This window comes from Clavelina lepadiformis, chromosome 4, assembly GCF_947623445.1.
Source record: "Clavelina lepadiformis chromosome 4, kaClaLepa1.1, whole genome shotgun sequence".
Taxonomy (NCBI): domain Eukaryota; kingdom Metazoa; phylum Chordata; class Ascidiacea; order Aplousobranchia; family Clavelinidae; genus Clavelina; species Clavelina lepadiformis.
The window spans coordinates 15809716-15830783 of record NC_135243.1 but is presented as its reverse complement, the minus strand read 5'-3'; the positions used below and the strand labels follow the sequence as shown (position 1 = coordinate 15830783).

General features: G+C 35.1%; 1 protein-coding gene across 2 annotated transcripts in view; it reads right to left on the bottom strand.

The window, feature by feature from the left end:
* The window catches only part of LOC143452918 (GTP-binding protein 1-like), a 28736-nt gene that overhangs the window by 7425 nt on the left and 243 nt on the right, over positions 1 to 21068 (bottom strand). The window contains exons 2-8 of one of the 2 annotated variants that reach the window (XM_076954061.1): positions 16737 to 16845; positions 12529 to 12712; positions 10147 to 10355; positions 8713 to 8852; positions 3195 to 3317; positions 2966 to 3081; positions 2743 to 2887 (exon numbers count right to left, since the gene is read on the bottom strand). In XM_076954061.1, the coding sequence (XP_076810176.1) occupies positions 2743 to 2887; positions 2966 to 3081; positions 3195 to 3317; positions 8713 to 8852; positions 10147 to 10355; positions 12529 to 12712; positions 16737 to 16845 (1026 nt within the window). The remainder of the gene's footprint in view (positions 1 to 2742; positions 2888 to 2965; positions 3082 to 3194; positions 3318 to 8712; positions 8853 to 10146; positions 10356 to 12528; positions 12713 to 16736; positions 16846 to 21068) is intronic. The other variant, XM_076954062.1, reaches the window with a different exon arrangement.

Here is a 21068-nt window from a genome sequence, read left to right as displayed (position 1 = left end):
GAGTTATTATACGTAACTGAATGGGTTTCCATAAAAGCGTACAATTATTTTTGACGTACATTAATACTAATCCTTTAGACCAGAGATCGACAAACTGTGGCCCTCAGCCCAAATTTTTCAGTGTTTTTTTGCAAATAACCTGGTTAAATTGGACTGCTAGCGTCAACAGCATCACTTTTTGATGTCTTTTTCCAATTCAATTTATGGGGTTAACTACAGCCATAACAGCAAACATCTGGAAAAACAACCACTAACCTCCCACCCAGATAGCTCATGTCATATTGAGAATGCAAGCATAAATTTTTTTATTACCTAATCATTACCTAGTCATTTACTACCCCTTATCATTATCAATTGTGCCTGTGACAAGCATTTACCATTCAATTATTCATAGGGAGTGTACAAAGGATGTCTAAGTCAAACCATAGTCAGCGAACATATATACTGTATACAGAAGAGATTCAAGCTTTATTTTACCAGTATTGATGAGACGATGATTTCCAATAAAGTTTAAAAGCTGAATATAAATTGCTTATTTCAGAATTAGGATGTTAAGGTTACCGTATTTTACGGACCATAAGGCGCACTTTAAATCCTTTTTTTTCCTCATAAATTGATCGTGCGCCTAATGTATGGATAATAATGCGCGCAACGTATTTTAATGAGCTTTATACGGTAACCCATGCTCCTTATAATCGGATGCGCCTTATAGCCCGGTGCGCCTTATGTATGAACAAAAAACTAATCAAAGCAATTTATTGACAGTGCGCCTTATAATCGGGTGCTCCTTATGGTCCGTAAAATACGGTAGAATAGTCAGAAAAATTGACTGCTATAGTCAAATAGTGGGATTCATCCAACCCACGTTCGCACCAATCAATGCATGTTTTCGTTTCAAGGCTGCGATACAACGTAACATCAGTGCGAGTTTATTTTTATTTGTTAACTGTCTGTGAATTGCAGGCGATCTAGCTAAAACCTGTGGAAAGTACATAATTAGGTTCAATTTAAAGAAAGTTAAATCCTAATAACTTCAACCAATAATGTCTGCTGCGAAAAAATAAGTACACTGAGATTATCAGTTAGCTAGCAATATTTTCTGCATTATGTATATTTAGCATGTAATGTTGCTTAAGATTGATTTTGGTAAAATTTTATCTTAGTGATTTTCGGAAAGATTTGTTCTTTTTGAGAGAGTATAAACTGTTGAAACAGACGAAGTCCTTATTTCACAATTTTGCTTGTAAGTAAAAACAAAACAAAAAAATTTGCAAAAACTAAGCTAAAAATGTTAACACAGCATTTAATCTCACAAATACATTTGTGAAATGTTGAAAGTAGAAGGCTTTAAGACTGAAATGATAACGTGAATAAATAATTATGATTGATTATATTGAAGCATGAGATAACATAAACGAAGCCAGTAGGATAAGCAGCCTACTAAGTTTTAGTATACCATGATGCCACTTCTGAAGAAATATTGATCAAAATAATTCTCAGGAAAAACACACAATACTTAAATGCAAAAAGACATCTATTATCCTGTAGTCACGATTTTAATGATTATTTCCCATTTTTTTCCACTTAGGATAACTTGGAGTAATTACATCCATTTAACTTGTTCAAGTTAATGAGTTTTCACTGTAAATTTAAAATGAATAGCAAGTATCAAAGAATAATTATAAGTATACCAGACAAAACATTTTTCAATAATATTTGGTGGAAAAGCAATTATGACATCACAAAGTGAAAACCATGTGCATCACACTGGTGTTTAGATGAAGAATAAATTTTTAATGTGGATGATAAGAAACAAATATGATTAAAGCGAACTTGAGTGCGATTAAAGCAGGGTTTCTCCACTGGGTGGCATGAGCAGATGCCTCACTAGTGAGCTACGGTATAGCAGTAGGAGAAGATGAGGCAAAGCGGGACACAAATTTCTTGCGTTTTTGTGCTTCCTGTGAAAAATTTGCGGTGCTAAGGCTACTGCACACGAAGCAGTGGTGTAAAAAGTGTTTTGTAATCAACAATCTACATTTTTTATCGATGAGCAGGGGGTCACGAACCAAGAAAGTTGGAGGACTACTGGGTTAAAGGGTACATTTGCAGACAAAACAGTACTATTAAACTGACTGACTAATTAATGATAAGTGCTGACAAACAATCAAATTTTCACCTTAGCAGAATCGGAATCTAAAATTGGAGACATTCGATGTTGTCATTAGTATACTCAACTGTTTTCAGCCTTTAGCACCAAAACGTGCAGTCAGAAATGCAACTAAAAATGCAGGTACCACGACATTGACGGTATCTGTGTGCTGAAAAATATTGCTAATGAAGGAATCTAGTAGAGCTGTACCGTTTTGTTTGAATACTAATTTAATAGCCCATGATGTCTCACTTCCTAACATTGGATAAACATCATTTTGTCATAATTCACAGTAATAAACGACAGTTTTTCAAAATCCTTTAGTAAAACCTAAATAAGCATGTATAATTACTGTACAATTGAATGTTCTTGTGGAAGTACAGTGCTTGGCAAAACATTATAAAGATCCCTCATCCTAAAAACCCATAACTCAATTGTGAGAACACTGCTTATAAAATTTTACAAACATTAAACATCCGAAATTAGATTTGCTACTTTTAAACAACCGATTGTGTGATCAAAGGGCATATATATGAATAGAATATATGACGCAAATGAAGCTCAGTTAAGGTTAAACTTAAAAAACTCACAGGAACTGAGAATGTATCATCAATTAGGAATTCTGGAAGTTCTTGGTCATCAAACTTTGTCCGGCAGTTGAGTAAGTTTAAAAATATTTTCAATAGATCAATATTTTGCCCAGTAACATTGCTGACTTGGAAAATGGGGCAAACCCTGCAAAGTCATTATTTTCGTGTAAATGATGGCGTGTATTATTATTATCAAGCATTATTATTTTAACACAATTAATACCTTTCCGAAGTAAAGTTTGTGGCTGTCACTATGACATCATCTTTGTTTGAAACAAGGACAGGTATTTTACGACAACCAGGTGATTTCAAGATTTTCACTAATAATTTCATGGTTTCCTAGTAATTTAGACATTAAACTGTTTAATAAAAATGTAATAGTAGTAATTTATATCTAAAGACATGATAAAAAAAGGTGCATAAATAATCTTAGGGTAAGAAACAAGAGTTACCTGCAGTATATTGGAAGGGCACATATCAATCTTGGTTACTACCACAAACACCGGTACATTAAGAGCTAAGGCTAATCCCAAATGTTCTTTTGTGGTACCCACTATGCCTGCATTACTGCCAACCTGCAAATGTATTTATTTTTTAAAAAAGTTTTCCATACAAGCTTGATTTGAAAACTATTTTTAACTACTAAAACACATAACTATAAAGGTAAAGCCTTCACTTGATATTTAACTGTACACAAAAGAGTTAAAAAGTGAGCACTAATGTTGGATCTGACCACAGGCTTGGTAAAGAAGAGTGATATATCCACAGCATTACAATAAGCAAAAAGATATTGATAACAGAAAGACAGTGATAAGTATGAATAAAATAGTATTGAACTTATTGTATTAAACTTATGAAATTGCTAGATTATATTCGATACAAAAATTTCTTAACTAAAAAAATTACTGCAAAACTGTCTAACCTTAAAAAATTAAAACCCGCAAAATAACCTATTGCCAAATTAAATGTCACACTGCAAATGCTACATAATAATACAGCTGAGTTAAACAAATGTGGCTAGCAGGTTGGTAAGCTAGTGTAGGTAAGGCTGGACTGAAAGCAATATACAACAATCCAAGAGGCAGTTGAAAGCTTGTTTACTCAGGATTATATCGCATTTGTTTCTCCTTTTATTGGGAATGAATGGTACAAAAATAAGTGTACATATCAACAATGCCATTTTTTCGGCCCTAGATCAGACATGACGGAGATCACATCCTATGAAGAGTGGCAAACGTTTACAAAACGAAAGGAGATCACCTCACTACCCGCCATTCCTGTTGGATTTAGGGAAATGTTTCTATGTCAAGAAAAATTTTTACACCCCTATATGAATAAGTTGACAATGGCCAGAATAATTCCCAATCAACTCGACATCGATCAATACAACCCCATTCAATTGAACTTCAAGGTTGGGTTGACTGAAGTTCAATTCACACAAAGGCTGAGTTGACCGATGCTGAATTTACCTGGGTTGAGTTGCCTCGAAATTAATTAATCAGCCAACTGATTTAAGCATCAAGTTCTTGCATCTTCTCCATAATATAATTCACCGAGTAATACAAAAAATGTCCACCTTACTTTTCTGTTATCTTATGGCATGAATAAATAAAAATGAGCATTCACAAAGCTCAGGCTTCGGTTCTGAGCTCATTACATCAATTTATTAAATTTTTTGAACAGTTTAAAAAGTCTTTTTCCCAATCCCTGCATAAAAAGAAATAATTTTTGGCAAGTTTGCAATTATTCTGTGCTGTTTCAGTTTTAAATGAGTAAAAGCAAAGATATTACCATATTTTATAATTTGTCTATAAAAATGCAACTTAAAAGGAAATGATTGAGAGAGTGAAAGGGTTAAAAATGCTAAACGTGGTTGCCTATTTTATGGAAATTCTACCTATTCTAATTGTAATAAAAAGTATTTTTAGACAGAATGTTTGCATAGTTACAAAACTAATTTAACGAAATTAATCATCATACATCACAATTCGATCAAAAAGAAGTTTTTCCTCGTGACTGCCGACTGTACGTCAATTCGTTTTCACGCACAAGATTCCAAATGTAGTCCACCATCATACTTTCATTATATAGGCCCTTATAGCATTCCTCAAACGATTTGACATCTTGGTGAAACCTTTCACCTTGCTCTGCCGAGTAATTGTTCATGTTATTCTTGAACTCATCAATGTGAGAGTGCAGCACATAAAGTTTTAGTGACATCCTGAGGCCCATCTTCTTGTACACATGCACAATTTCTCTGAAGTTAACTGCCTTGTGATTTCCGAGAAAACCGTCAACCACAGAAACAAAGCTTTTCTAAGCTCTACTCCCAACCACAGAGAACTTTTAAGAAAACCTTTCCGACTCCATAAGTTGTTTCACTTGAGGATCCACAAATACTCCACATTGGATCTTTGCATCTGACAACTTTGGGAAGCACTCTTGGATGTGCTTGAAAGCAACACCTTCTGGGTTCAACTCTTTCACAAACTGCTTAATGAGGCCCAGTTTAATGTGGAGAGGTTGCAGTAGCACTTTGGCATCCGGCTCCACCAACAGTGTTTGCTTCACGTTATGAGCTCCAATATTATTATTGGTAGACCTAGGGGGCCAGTTTATCTTGTTGTAGTGAAGGGCTGTATTTCTGCTATCCCAAAGGCAAAGACAAGCAAATTTTGCAGAATAAAGCAGAATTTTGACGTTTTCGTAATTCTCTTTCATGTGCACTGAATGAGCCGAAGGAATGAAGCGTCACTTAGTTGTGATGACTTAAGTCACGTGGACAGGTTTTTTGCTGCCCACGAACAATTCTATTGCAAAATCAGCTGTTGTTAAAATACAACTACGTTTCATTTAAATGCATTACATTAGCCCATAGCACGAGATAAGTCCCACCTAATTGAAGTCCAAGTCAATATGTGAATACTATGGAGTAACAATGCTTTTTTACAGCTAATGTCACTGTATTGTGTGATGACACACACGGAGGCGATGATTTTTGTTCTTTATTGCAGTAGGAAACAAGTAGAAAGTATCAAGAAGTGTGGTAAAAAAATAGGTCGATTAGATCTGTATACTCAGTCCTTTGCTTGCATTAGACTATAGAGTTCCCCTATTTGCGGCCCACAATGTTATCCTAAAACCTATGAGGCCCTTCATGCTTGCAATCATGGACCACTCTGAAACCAGAGTAATTTGTTGATAATTATCACATAATAGTGACCAATTTATTGCAACGCATTCCAAGACCTCAAAATTTATGTTATAGGTATTGACTTGGACCTTTTTATGTTATAGGTATTCACTTGACTCAAGTCACAACTAAAAATGACGCGACTTGACACGAATCATAAAAAATGACTTGGTTACAACCCTGTTGAGAGTACAAGACCAAAACTGACCCTTGTGGTACATCTTGTTCGACGGAAACTTCGTGAGAAATGTCATTTCTCACATGGACCCGCTGACATCAACATGTCAAGTGTAGCGATTATTTATCAAAGCAAAGGCACATCTCAATAGGTGTGCCACAAGGGTCAGTATTAGGGCCGCTGCTTTTTCTGCTGTATATAAATGATCTACCCAACAGCACTTCCCTTGGAACAAGACTATTCGTTGGTGATACAGTATTATACAATTCATATTCAAATATTGCAGAAATTGAAAAACAAATGACAATCGAACTTGATAAAGTAAATAATTGGCTAAAAATTAACAAGCTTTCTATAAATTATAGTAAAACTATTTTCATGGTAACAACACCAAAAATCTGCAAATGGCAAAAAGTAAACCTGGCCATAAATGGCAAGAAAATCGAAAGGGCTACCAAAATTAATTATCTAGGCATAATACTAGATGGAATTATCCTGTTGAACATCTTTGCAAAAAACTGTCAAGAATTTGTGGTGTCTTGTACAAAATTCGACATTATACCAATAAAAAAGTTCTGATGATGTTATACTATAGCAGGGGTGTCCAACCTTTTTGGCCAAAGGGCCACATGCGATTTACGAATGATTGCGCGGGTCACTTGAGTGTTTACTGCTAATTTCTAATTAAAACCCTCATACTAAAATTCTAATTTCAGAAATAAATTGTGATGCAATAAAATTAACTTGAAAAGTTGTGCACCCTTGCACTAGAGACTATAGTATAGTATCTATCCATTGCTCTATTGTCTATATTATCTATTATCTCTACTATCTATTGCTCTATACAGTCTATAGTATAGAGCAATAGACAAAGGAAGCAAACAATAAATGCCAATTTCTGGGAATGTTAGTTTGCCATAAATTACGTAGGCTATTCAGTTGATAATATAATTCATTTCGAAAAATACAGTGCGGGCCACTCAGAACCTTCCTGTGGGCCACGGGTTGGACACCCCTGTACTATAGCCTAGTTTATAGTGCTTTACAATATGATATATTGGCTTGGGGATCTGCATCAAATATTGTTTTAAAACCATTAAATATAATTTACAATAAAATAGCAAGACTAATTAGTAATTACCATTAGTAACAAATATATCAAACTAACTACACTTTACAGAGCAAACAATATTTTATATATATCTAAAATCTATCAATTACAGACAGGCAAATTCACGCATAATTATTACACAAATCTTCTTCCCCAAAATTTAATGACTATTTCAGCGAAATCCATACAGTACACAAATGTTACACTAGATCATCACAGAACAACTTATTTTTGCCCTGAGCCAAAACAGTAAGAGGGAAAAAAAAGTTAACATTTCGAGGCCATAATTTTTGGAATAAAGTATCAAACAATATAAAAAAAATTAAGTCTCATAAACATTTTTCATACCAATTGAAAAGTGGACATGTGCAAGGGAATGTGCTGTTCACAAAATTGTGAATAGGGTGATGGATGTATGGTTGTTAATTTCTTTTGCATCATATTGTTATTTATTTTTGATTTGGTTAAAAAAATGTTCTGCTGTTGGTTTTGTAGTGTGTCTCTGTTTTTGTTTTGCAGTGTTGTTTTAATTAATTGAGTTTCAGTTTTTTTCTATCTGTTTTAATTGCTTTTCTTTGCAATAGAATCTGTGGCAGATGACCTAAATGACTGTGAGGCCTTTTCGCTGCCCCGTACCAATCAATTATGTTAGAATTATGTTACGATCCTTTTTAGTTTTTTTAAATGGTGAAATAAACTCTCTCTCGATCAGTTAAATATGAGTGAAACCAACCAAGGATTAGAAAAACTGTACATGAATTCCTCGATGCCGCAGCGATATCTCGTGATTGACCACGTCGAAGGCAGCTGAGAGATCAAGCATCAATAGCACGATGTTTGATCCTTTGCCGAACACCTCCGCGACATCATTGAAAACATAGAGCTGAGCTGTCTCAGTAGAATGGTTGGTGCGATTAGTAGATTGATATGTGATATGAGCAGTTTATAGTCTTCCAGGTGCAGACGAACACTACTAATTGACTAATTGCTCTAAAACCTTGTAGAGAAATGAAAGTTATGATATTGGCCTATGTTGGCACATTACTGCATTGACCTATATTGTAATTGGTTGGCGGCGAGGCAAAGCTGCTCGCTGCCTCATCGCTTGTATTTCAACATACTACAGTCAAGCGTCACAGCATCATCAAATTATAACTGAATACGTTTCATTACTAATAGAAGAGTTTTTGTGCAAATCAAGACTAAATATTGCTACGTAAAAAATTAAGTGTGGTTGAGTTCACTTTATTAAAAATTTAACTTTTACAAATCCAGCGGGGGAGGCATACCTTGATTTCATGCCTCTATTTGAAGCCAACATCAAACGTAAATCCCAGTATAAGAAAATTTTTTTTACCAAATTCATTTCTATAGAGACAAATTGTACCGGTAACATTACTACACCAGCCAGTTCATAGTGCACAGAATGACTTCTTCTAATCTGAATAGTGCAAACCAGAATGTCATAAAGAACTAAAGTTATCTTACCATTAACATACAAAAGTCGGGCAAGTGTCCTGTCATTCCAAACACAGTAGTTTTCAAATACTTTTCATGACCTGCCAGATCAACAAAAGTAATGACCTTTGATGACTGCTGACAGATAGTATTCCAGTCAATGTGCGCTCCTGTAATTCAGACAACAGGTTTGTAAGACCTAACTCGTTTAAACTGTATAGTGTGCTGCATCAGATGTCATTCCACAACAATGCAAAATATTACCAAAGTTTGTTACTGTATGCTACTAACATCAAAAAATTTGTTAACCATTGCACTGCTCTGTTGGCTTTTAACCAACTTTATATTTATTTACACTTTTTTGAAATTGCTACCACCTTCCACTTGTCCATTTATGAGTAAAAATTTCTCAGGCAACCAAAAACAACAGATTAAACAGAAACGTAGTAGTACAACCATTTACTGTCATGTCACAAAATTGTAAACTCCATGAAAAATATACAAAGCCATTCATAAGCATATTAGCATATCCTACGTAGCCAAGATGTTTTCATTAGACCAACATTATGGAGGCATATGTCTCAAAACATAAGATTTCTCTGATTTCGTTAGACTCTTATGTAGGGCTTTAAAAAACCTGTTTAGACCAATAAGAAGGCAGCATGGTAGATGTTGTTTTCTAGCCTGGGAATTCTCCTAACATTTGGGGCATTTCAAAGGTCCATGTTGCATGGAAAACTTGGATAAAAATTGGTATGAAAAAGTGGGAAATGTGTGTTTTCGGCCCAAAAACCACTTTTGACACTGGGACTATGTAACGGGATATAGAGATATGCCATTTTTGCCACATTCCGGTATGAGATATATCAGGCAAGCCTATTTAACATGCAAAATTCCAGGGATCCTCATGGTGCAATTTTCGAGTGATTGCATTTTTAATAACTTTACTACATATGGAAATAAACAAAGTAATTGACCCATTTTTGAAACCCATACACCTGTTCTGCCAATATTTTATAGTTGCTCATTCCAGCAGTTCTGGAAATTTTGTAAAGTTTAATCTTTTAACATACGTGGCTGCATTGGTGCAACACATTAAAAAGCATAACGAAATTTAAGCGTGGTTTTATAATTCATCGAAATTGTGACTAATTTTTAGCACATTCTTTCTTCTTAAAGACATATTCTCTTTTCATTCATTATTTCTTAGTCTGTGACATGTTGCTTACATAACAATAGACGCGGAAGATACACAGACAGTAATATTTTTACAAAGTTGGCTAGAAACATTTTTGGGCATTAGTTCTGGAATAATTCGCCATAGCCGGTCCAAATCTCATATAAGGAGGAGGGTTGGAGCGTAGGATTAGCAGCTTTACCTCTGATAGCCTTACCTACCATAACAATTGAGTTATACCATATCAACAACCTTCTAACAACAGTTTTTTTATTAAAGAAGAGTACCATGGAGACTAGGCTTGTTTACAACACAGCCATCGCTGCGAAATCCTAAAATTTCATTTCCAATGCTGCTTGTTCGTCCAGACTCTACTTCATGCTTGTGTCGAAAAAGCTTTTGCCTTGAGTAGCCACGGCCATTATCAAGTTCACAGTGTGTAAGCACTCCGAGAAGTGTTGATTTTCCTGCATCCACATTCCCGACAACTGCAACCCTAAAATATTTATATAAGTTGGGGAGGGTTGAAATGGCTTTAATATACCAAATTTTTGGCACTTGTGACAACATGTGCCGAAATCCTCATATCATATTAAAAACTAACATGGTTTGAACCTTACCCTAGTTATCCCTCAGAGTATAAGATTATAAATGTACAACAGGTAGTATATGACAGTAAATGACAAAATATAACTAATTATGAAATGTGTTATCGAAGTGCTTGTGATTAACTTGTACGAAAGGTAGCACAGTACAATACAACAGTAATGCAGTAATTAATTAATTAATTAATCCCAAATGTCAAATCATCTTTGTTGCTGCTCTACGATTGTGCTTACATTATAAACACCTTCAAAAATTATTGTTTACTAATCACAGCGTCATCTTCATTGCAGTAACTTACAGTAGACTGCTGCCAGCACATAGCTGACGTAGGACGACAATATAGCCAGGCTTTGAGTTGTACATAAATTAAGGATAACAAAATTCAAATAAATTGGCTAACCTCTGGCTTGAAAGTGAAAGCATACCATTGAGCGTTATCTTTTTATGATTTTTGGTGAAGCAAGTCAATGGCTTAGTGGTGTAAAGACATTAGGCTTACAGTATATGAGTAGTGTTTAAAATATCTCATATATGTGCTATTGCGATAACGAATAAACTTTGGGTATATATGTTGAACTTTTTGCGTCTACTGAAGGTAAGCATGGTCAATCCGAATAAACCTATAATAGGAAGAACATATGTGGCGTCAACGGATGAACCAATAAAAGGTAATAAAATTACACGAATTTAACAAAGCAATTCGAAAATCACTTGTTATCAGAGGAGACATGGAAGGCTATTTAGATGTTGATGATGTTACCATCAAACCTCGTTAATCAGGAATGTCTTGCTTCGTTGAAAACTGTTACTTTAGCCGGGTATTCAAATAACCAAAATCGAAAAAGCATCACAGTGAAATCAATTTACGTAAGATAGCATGCATTTATGACCACACTAAATTAAGATGCAAAAAATGTATTGAAGATCCAACTGCGTCAAAAATAAATAATTCAAGTAAAGAAAGTTAAAAAATTAGTTAAGGAGGCGTGAAAGACCTATAACTAAGATATCTATGATTTTGTTGGACGTCCAAAGTAAGGCTTTAAAAAACCTCTTTAGACCAATCAGAAGGCAGCATGGTTGGTGTTGTTTTCTAGCCTGGGAATTACCCTAGCAGTTAACGTGCTTCAATGTTTCAGGTCGGGTGCGGAACTATGCTAAAAATTAGCATGAAAGTAGCTAAAATTGAATTTTTAGGCCAAAAATTCTAGTGTTTATTTTGCGCTTCTGTTAAAGAAGTTTGAATCATGGTTTTTTTGATGGCATTTTATGGTAGTCCAAAGCATACTAAATTGACATGCAAAATTTCAAAGAGCTCCATGTAGGATTTTTCAAGTAATCAGTTTTTTAGTAAATTAACTGTATAATAAAACAAACAAAAATTTTATGGCATTTTTTGGTGTTTGACGCCGCCTTAATGACTGTGCCCTAAAACAAACATTGATGTGGGACAAGTATTGACGTACAGGTATATGTAATATTTGTCGTATTCTGGAATAGATGTTTTTTCTATTGATTTGGCATATTCGTTTCTAAATTGCCATGTTCAAGTCAGATAAAGAGATTTCCAGGTTAAAGGAGCAAACTGCATGGGAAGGAATACAGTTCAAGCAGTTTTATGTCGGATAGCCAGGATTCTAATTTTTTATGGTTTAAATAAATGAGATCTGACTGTATAACTTATAGGATATTATTATAGTTATTTCAGCAGCGAAAGGGTTGAGGCATTGGGCTGATATTCTTGCTGTTATGGCAGGGCAATAGTATAAATTACTCCTGCTGTGAAACGGTTCTAGTGAACAATTCTGAAGTCAGACAAGAGTACAACAGTACAAACAAATAAACAAAATATACAACAGTCAGAAAATGCACACAGACAAGCTCTGTAATTGAGTGTCAAGCGGTGAAAAACTGACAAAAGTTCAAGTTGTGCATAGACTGAAAAGCTCATTTCAATGATAAAGATATCAATACTCTATCATTCTTATAATTATAAAAATTAAACCACAGACCAAATGTTAAAAGTTAACATATCGTTTAATGACAATTACTGAAATCCTTACTTGACTTCAAGAAAGTCGTTTTCTTCATATCTTCGTCTTATCAAAAATTCTGCAATTTTGCCTTTGTCAGCCGGTCTCTCCCTCAGCAAAGTGCAGTGACAATCCAATGATTCTGCCAAGCTCAAAAGTGTGGCTTTAGATGCTGCTAGCTCTTCATCACATAAACCACTTTCTACATCTACATCTAAAATAAAATACTTAATGTAAGCTTGTTGGTCTCTGTTCCTCCCAGTTCCCTGATTCCCAGTCAGGAGTAAATTTGTTTTTTAGCTTCTAGACAAATGGCCTAGTTACATGTAAGCTTATACTGGTATCATATCATATCCAGGGCTGTGGAGTCAAAGTGTGTGAAAATGTCCTGACTATAGAGATGTACCAATGCCATTTTTTACCGATGTTACTGATGTTGACGTATCAGCCCTTTTCAACATCAGCATTGGCCAATGTTTGCGACCTTTCACAAAACCAACATTTAATGCGATGAGGTATTTTTCTCACGTGCTGCGTCATGTAATATATGATCTTTAGTTTTTTCACAACTAACTAGCCTACTTTGCAGTTGTAAACTCATATTTATACAAATGCGCAAAACGTTTTGCTAAGATGGTCTTGGAGACTGAAATTTAAAACTCTTCCACGATCTCTCAAAACTTACATTTCTGCAATTATAGCAAAAAATTAGCGGTTACCAGTTAATTTTTAATAGGTTGAGTTCCTTTAGCATATCTTAGCGTTTGCCTAAGCAAAACTTAACGCTGAAAAAACTTTGTATGCTCTGCTAATAACACGTGTTTAAAGTGATGGCTACTTTGAGTCTACAGTCGGTGATGTGTAATGTGTCTTTTGCGACGAAAATATGGTGGCCAAAAAGAGAAGGGCTTATACGCCTGACCAAAAATCTAAAGAAAAAATTATGTTCGTGCGATAAACAGACCACACGTGATCATCTTTGAACAACAAAATTAAAGAATTTGACACGCGAAGTAATTGTTCAAGTCTGTTGACATGTTGTTGAAAATCATGAATGTCGACATACAGGCAATTGAAATGCGTTTTGGCTGATTTGTCGACCATGTTTCAAAACGATTGCTTTAATACAAACAATGCTTCGGCAGGAGGGCGGTTAAATTTATAACCAAAAAAATATCTCTGCTGCTTGTGTTGGCAACAAGGCATTGCATTGTCATTTTGTTGAAGATTTTTATCGAAAAAAGGCAATTTCAGTGCAATATACACATAGCGGCAATGGAAGACTGTGGCATGTACTGAACTACCTGGTACAGAACTACCAGACTAAAGCGATAACATTGCACAGCAAAAAGATCTACAACTGTGTTAAAGTAACATATCTTCAAAAGCGAAGTAAGACAGACAAAACTAGACCGGTTGCGATAATTTGTTATTTGACACACGATTATCTAATACACAGTTATCTTATACACCGGTATATACGGTAGTTCTTTTTCGTTGAAAGTTTAAGAAATTTTGTTTCGATATTAGCAAACGTTCTTTGTTAAGAAAGCTTATAAAAAGCAGAAAAGCAGTTCCAGAAAAAAGTTAATGGTTATACAAAACATCCACCAATACACTGGCAAAAAGAACCGACACCGATGCAGCGGTAAAGTGGCCGATATATTGGTTTTCCCATTTTTAACATCGTCATCAGTACATTTCTACCTGACTCCAACCACTTAAACGTAATCTGGAATATCTGCCTATTGCAATGTAGGACTTAAATTAGCACGGCCACTTTGGTATCCAAATCATGATTGCAATAAAACTGGCACAAAACAACTAATTGAAACATACTTAATATGATCATCAGTCTATTATTTCATAGATATCCACAAAAGGTTTATATAACAAATGTAAATTTTAAAAGATAAAGAAATAGTTGCAGAGGCGCTGTGAGCCTGTGGCTAGCCATTGCTTGTGTTCGCGCACGGCATATGCACGTGCATAGGAAACAACTGTTACAACTTTTTATTTTCAACACTTCTAGTTGCGGCCCCAGAAGAACACTAATGGCGTCACACAAGACAAAGTTCGAGAAAATTTCACTTAAGGAAAAAATCGTGCTTGTTACGCAAAGTGAAATGTTAACCGCTGCATTAAAACAACCATTTATCACAGACCTGTTTAGCCTATGCAATAGTAAGTGATTAATCAAGTATCGCATTCATTCGGTAGCCTGGTGGTAAATAATGGTTCCAATAAGACAAGAAATATATACCAGTACATTCACAAAGAATCAATGAACGGAAATAACGATAAAGCTTCTAAGGCTTAAATGCGCAAGATAGGGTTCCTCATATTCAGGTCATTTTTAAAAAGTTCGCTTTAAATAGACTAATCCCTTTCTGTATTAACCTAAACTGAATTTATCATTTGATTCACTCGTGTTGAGCTTTATGATATTCCAAGTGCGAGCCCGATTATTCAGGTTGCTATATACTATCATGTTCTTGGGATGAGTTTGTGGCCAAATTTTGATAACTATTTTCTTATCACCCTATGTTCTTGCGTTCATTGTGTGCTGTATATAAAAATTTTCAGTGTTATGAAAGTAGCAAATTGGGCTTCAGAACCATATATTTATCATGAACAAAATCCAACATCTGGAATACTGGCTATAAAATGTGCAATTCGTTTTGAAGTACAATCCTGCTTTTATCACAAAATATGACAGAAAATTGCTTTTGAAGATGTTTACCAGTGGCGGAGCTAGTCGGGGGATCAAAGAGGTCAATGATCCCTCAGAACTTTGTGACAAAATAAAGTTAAACAAATGTTTAAGCCAAAATACTAGAAAAGTGGAATGCTAGAGCGGTGGATAGTGGAAGGCCAAAAAAGCATCAGCAAGACTGGTTGAATTCTTCAAATTACAATCGCAAAAGTGTGTCACTTTATAAGGATGCATAGCAAAGCAATCTAAAGATATGGTGGCATTATCACTAAAAAAATGCTTAATGAATAATTTAATGCTCATACACATTGTTTATGTCATTTATCTAGTACAAGCATATGCTTGACTAAGCCACTAAGCCTTAAAACATCATGACTAAGCCATATAAACTTCGAAGAGGGTTTACGGGAAAGCCATTTACTTTCGCACACATTGTACTTGCCTAATTACTTGAGCGTTTGCTGTAGGTCTGTAGGTTTGTAGGCAGGGAAAGAATAAAATTAAAAACGCTCAGAAATTTTTTCTTTTGAAGAGTCCATTTGCAAGTACTTGAAAAAGCTTTATCCTCATCCGCTTTATAACTAAGCCACGCAAAATCGTTTTCCAAAGACTTTTGGTATTTCCAAACATCATTTCTTGAAGGGCATGGCAATGATGAGGAAGTTGGCAAAAAACAAGATGACAATGACCTGGCAATGCTTAGACTTTGCGCATTACTAACAAAGAGATTGTTTCTTAATTAAAGTTACCTTGAAACTAATCGTTGAAGTGTGCGCTAAAAAAGGCAAATCAAACCAAAACCATCTATTTCATACGAAAAAAGTATCATACTACTATGTTCAAGTGTTTTTTTCACATTAAATTTTATTTTTGACTACATTTGTCAATCATTTTACCCACAAGCAAAGACCAGAACTAATAAGAGGAAAAATATTACCTTTATTCCACAGATGCATTGTTTAAAAACAAAGCGATCGTTTTAAAACTTTATCGCCATGTACATATACAAACAAAAGAGAAATGGTAAGTGTAACATTAAATAATTGCTTTGCGACTTTAATTTTAATTTCTTTAAAAGGAGTTGTATATACAATAAAAACAAGATACTGCCAGTTATATTTTTAATTCTTTGGGCATTAGTTCTGTTTCAGCAAAGGATGCCACATCTTTTACTCAAAAAGTTAAGGGTATGTCGCATTTCTACACCCCTAGTTTTGGTGCCAGTGGGCAGTATGGCAACTGACGTCAAATGCCACCTGGCTGACCACAAAAGAAAATCGGCTAAAGTCAAAGCTCTAGCTTTCACACCGGTTTCTAAAATGTGATGATGTTGAATCAAGAAACTTCAGCATGTGTACCAGATGCATTTTTAAGTGAATTCAGTTTACAATCATCTATTAATTAAATTGAAGTAAATAGTATAATAATGAAAAGTTGTGTTCCATAGCCAAACCGTTTTCTAACACTGTGACAGTAAAGTTGTTTGCAAATCATATGTACTTATATACGTGTTTCAGTTTACCTGACTCGCCTACAGCATAGACACATTCCCCTTGATTTTCCTGTATCCTCTGTTTAAGTTGTTTCATTAACAAGTGATATTCATCATCAGTAGGGCTGATCAAGATCACCTGATTATAAGATTGAAAAATGAAAAAAAATAAATAAACATAGCTATACAAATCTATGAATTGTTCATCGTTTGTCTATTTTCTCACAAAATAGCCACAATCAATCAAAATATCCAAAATGACATATCAAGCTAAGTACAGTAACCACTGTAACCATTGGTACCAGCTTTGCAAAATAACCGGGTATGTGATGAAACGTCATGCGACATCATCACGCTTCTGTTGTGATGTCACACAACCTACCTCATGCACAAAACAGAGCGTGTGAAAACTGATATATGTACCAAAGACCTTCTATATAACGGACAACTGGGAACCAGCAATACCCATTCGATACATATCTGTTATTTACAAAATTAATCCTATAGGCACACCATGCAGGCTCCCTAGGCTTAGATGTGCTACAACTCACACTCGTGGGAAAGAAAAAATATTGCAATACGAAGCAACATGTTGAGTTTTCTTTTCCGTCCCTGTCAGCAAAGTGTTCTAAAATCAAACAATTTTACATTGAAGCGATTCTGTGTTGCATGGTCTACTGAATTATATGCAAGGTCTACTGAATTTCCTGTTAAATGGTTGGCATATTTATTCTGTGAAAAAAAACAGCAGGTAATCGCTATATTTTTTTGCATCGAAAACTTAGTACGAAAGAATTTTTTTTTTCAAATACAAATACCCAGTCGAATTGAAGTACCGTAAATGCCAGGGTATAAGCCCACTTTTGACCGTGTCCAAATATTACTGTCGATACAACAGACTCGCATCCTTCCCTAATTAATGCAAAATAAACAACCCATCAAGAAGTTCTCGATTGTGGTATGGCACTTTCACCTTCCACATGAGTTCACTAGGCCGTCGTGGTCATGATTCTTTGCAAGTAGAGCAGATGATGTCAGTGATTTTATTGATTATTATTGGCAATTATTTGGATCCTGGGTTCGGAAATTATTTAGATTTGGATATAAACCACTCAAAAAACTTTTATTTTGTTGAGAACTGCTAACTGGGAGACAGATAGGTTTACAACCTAAGTTAATACAGTCGTTAAAACAACGCCAGTACAGAGCTAGGTGTTCTTCTTTCTGTAGAAGTATGTAAATACAAATGGTGAAATGGCCATACTAAGCTCTTTGATTTACCTTAGGCTAACTATATAACATGTTACTCCTGTAAGGGGTGCAACAACACATCTAGGGCTGCAAGGAATAAAAAAATGTTGGGAAGTCCTGCTAATGCTTGACATTAGAAAACAGCTATTGCTGACAAATGAAATGGCTTCAAAGCGAAGTCTAATACATTTCCATACCGACACCTGACATAATAATCGTAAATGACTCTACCTGTGAAAATAGATTACACGAGAACACACACATAGGCTTTAAGGTCTATTCTGCATATCGTGTGATAAATATCATTGCTAAAAAAAAACAAAATTTGTTCTCTAAATTGAAAAAAAATAGTTCTTGTGGTTTGAAAGAAAATTACTTTGTTAAGTAATTTGAGAAAATGGCAAACGCATAGATTTTATTTATCATCTTTCTGTCAAAGGGCCTTGCTCAGTGCACAGTTATGACACTTACATAAAGTTATGAGGGTCAATCAAAAAGTAACGAGCCTGATTTAATTTAATTTATTTATGGTTACAATTTTGACAGTTTATAGTTTAAATAGTTGTTTCAAGGTTTATTGAATAAAAAAACTGTTTAAGCCTATCTATGTCCTGTGAGCCATTTTGGAAATGACCTCGTCGTTGTTCAGAAGCAGAGAGCTGTGATTGAATTTCTTGTTTCGGAAGGAGAACCACCATTGAACATCTTGGAAGGTTAAAAAAGGTTGCAAAATGTGTATGGAGAAGCTTCAATAAGTTATAGCACAGTCAAAAATGGGGTATCCAGGATCAAAGATGAACAACAAGAGTCTGATTTGAGTGATCTCCAGGACAAACCAAGGAGTGGCAAACCATCTTCGCAGTTAATCCTGAGAACAGTGTTAGGGCCGAGGCACTGATCAGAAAACACCATAGAGTCACCATCGATGACATCGCTGAATTTCTAGGAATAAGCCATGGAAGTGTTGCAAACATCGTGGGAGGGCTAGGCTTTGCAAAGGTTTGTGCCAGTTGGGTTCCAAGACAACTCAGAAATGCGCACAAAGAGGCCCATTTTGAAGCTTGTTCGGAGCTTCTTGAGTGTCACAGAGGTGATGAAACTTTCCTGGAGCGTATAGGGACTCGGGATGAGACATGGGATTATCAATATGAGCCAAAGTTAAAAAGAGCATCTATGGAATGGCGTCACAACTCCTTTCGTCACTTCCATCGTAGCACCTAGCGTAACCATCGCATTTCTCCGCAGAAGACATTTTAGTTAAAAAATTTTTAAGGAATTCACCTCAGAACCTTGTCGTTGATGAAATTCACAACAGCTTTCATGCGATAACATAAGCATAACAAATAATAATTAAATAATAGATAATGATTGAATAATGCGTATAAGAATGTCGTTCATTTTTTGCCGTAAACTTCACAGAACTAAAAGTAGGACGTATGGTAAAACAAAGAACATGCTCCCAGCGAACCACTAGGCAGAAAAAGGTGGCAAAGCACTAAGACATGAATAGAAATACAATTGTGCTATAAGTGGTAGGCTAGCATTACCAACAAGTCTAGAAATTTTATAAAAAGAAAAAACTTGTAGCATGGCTGTTGTCGCAAATAACGTTGATTAGAAGTATAATTTATCTTATTATGTGTTTTTACAACAATTCTTGACACGGGAAATACCCAAACATCTGAACCCATTAACTTTTCCGCCCTACATTTTGTAAACTTCGGCGCCTATGATCTCGTGTGTTATTGTTTGTTTGCTTTGCAACATTTTGCAGCAATCTTAGTGCTATTTATTATTTATTGATGCGTTTTTTATTTTTTATCAGGTGTTGTGCCCCACGTGTTTTGTTTTTGTTTAGCGTGTTAAGTCTAACGTGTTTTAATTTTGTTCAGGTGTTACGCCTCACTTGTTTTCATTATGCTTTACTACTTCAATAAATTCCGTAAAAAGGTGAAAAACATAATCTTAGTCTATTGTTGTACTCATCAATTTTATTAGGTTAAGCGACGCAATTCGATAAGGGTTCATGAATAATGTCATCCGATACAGATTAAGTTGAAAAAGGCCACATGCCAAGAAATTCAAAGAGGCAGATAATTAACTTTCATACAAAAAGCATGCCATTCTATTGTTGGCAGACAATACTATTTGCAATATTTACATTTTACCTTCACCAAACATAACACATATTAACAAAAAGTAGTGAGTCTTAATTCGAACCGTAAGTGGCATTGCAACTTTATAGCATTAGGCTTACCAAGTAATAAACAAAGAAAGTTGCACATTTAACGGAGTGAGTAATTAATCACAAAGCTAGTTAGGTACTGAGAATAGTCACAAAGTACAGTTGTACGTTATCATATTTAGTTGTGTATCGTCTGTTCTGTTTATTTGGCACGTGCCTCGTAAAACAAATCGAGTGAATGGTTTTTTTAGCATCTATACTCACCGCATATGTTTGGGGACCAGTGCGGCTAATTTGACGTTTTTGGCCCGCAATAAAATCGCAGTGCAAATTGCTAATTACACGAAAAGTAGTTGTTGTTATTTAAAACTTTTATTATTACTAGGTGTAGGTAGATACCATCTTCCACCCAAGTGTGACTTATTCCAAGTTGATGCACGAGCAAACTTGTAATTGGAAAGTTTCCAAAAAAGTGCACCTAATTAGGACGTTTGACCATACCATGCAAAAAGCGAATAATATTTTAGGAGGTGTGAGTAAGAGACTTAATGATATTATTTCAAGGCAGAACTTTTAACCCACAATTAAAACTTAAAGCGTTCCTTTTTACATCTTTTGCCGAACGGGTAACTTATACTTTGATCTTTATTGTATAAATAAATTATAAGAGACATAGAGAAAGAGATACATTTGACAGGCAACATTTAAGCGGATTTCAGAAAATAAACTGAGCACTTACATTGACATAACTAGTAATGAATGATTGTTAAAGATGTGAAAATTTAATTTTCGGATACTTATAGTCATCTTTACGAGTCTCAGGATTTTTAAAAACACAACACATCACCAAGCCATAGTCCGGGCATGCGGGGCATGCCCAAATGCCCCAAGTTGGTACCGATTACTGTAACAGTGTAAATAACAGT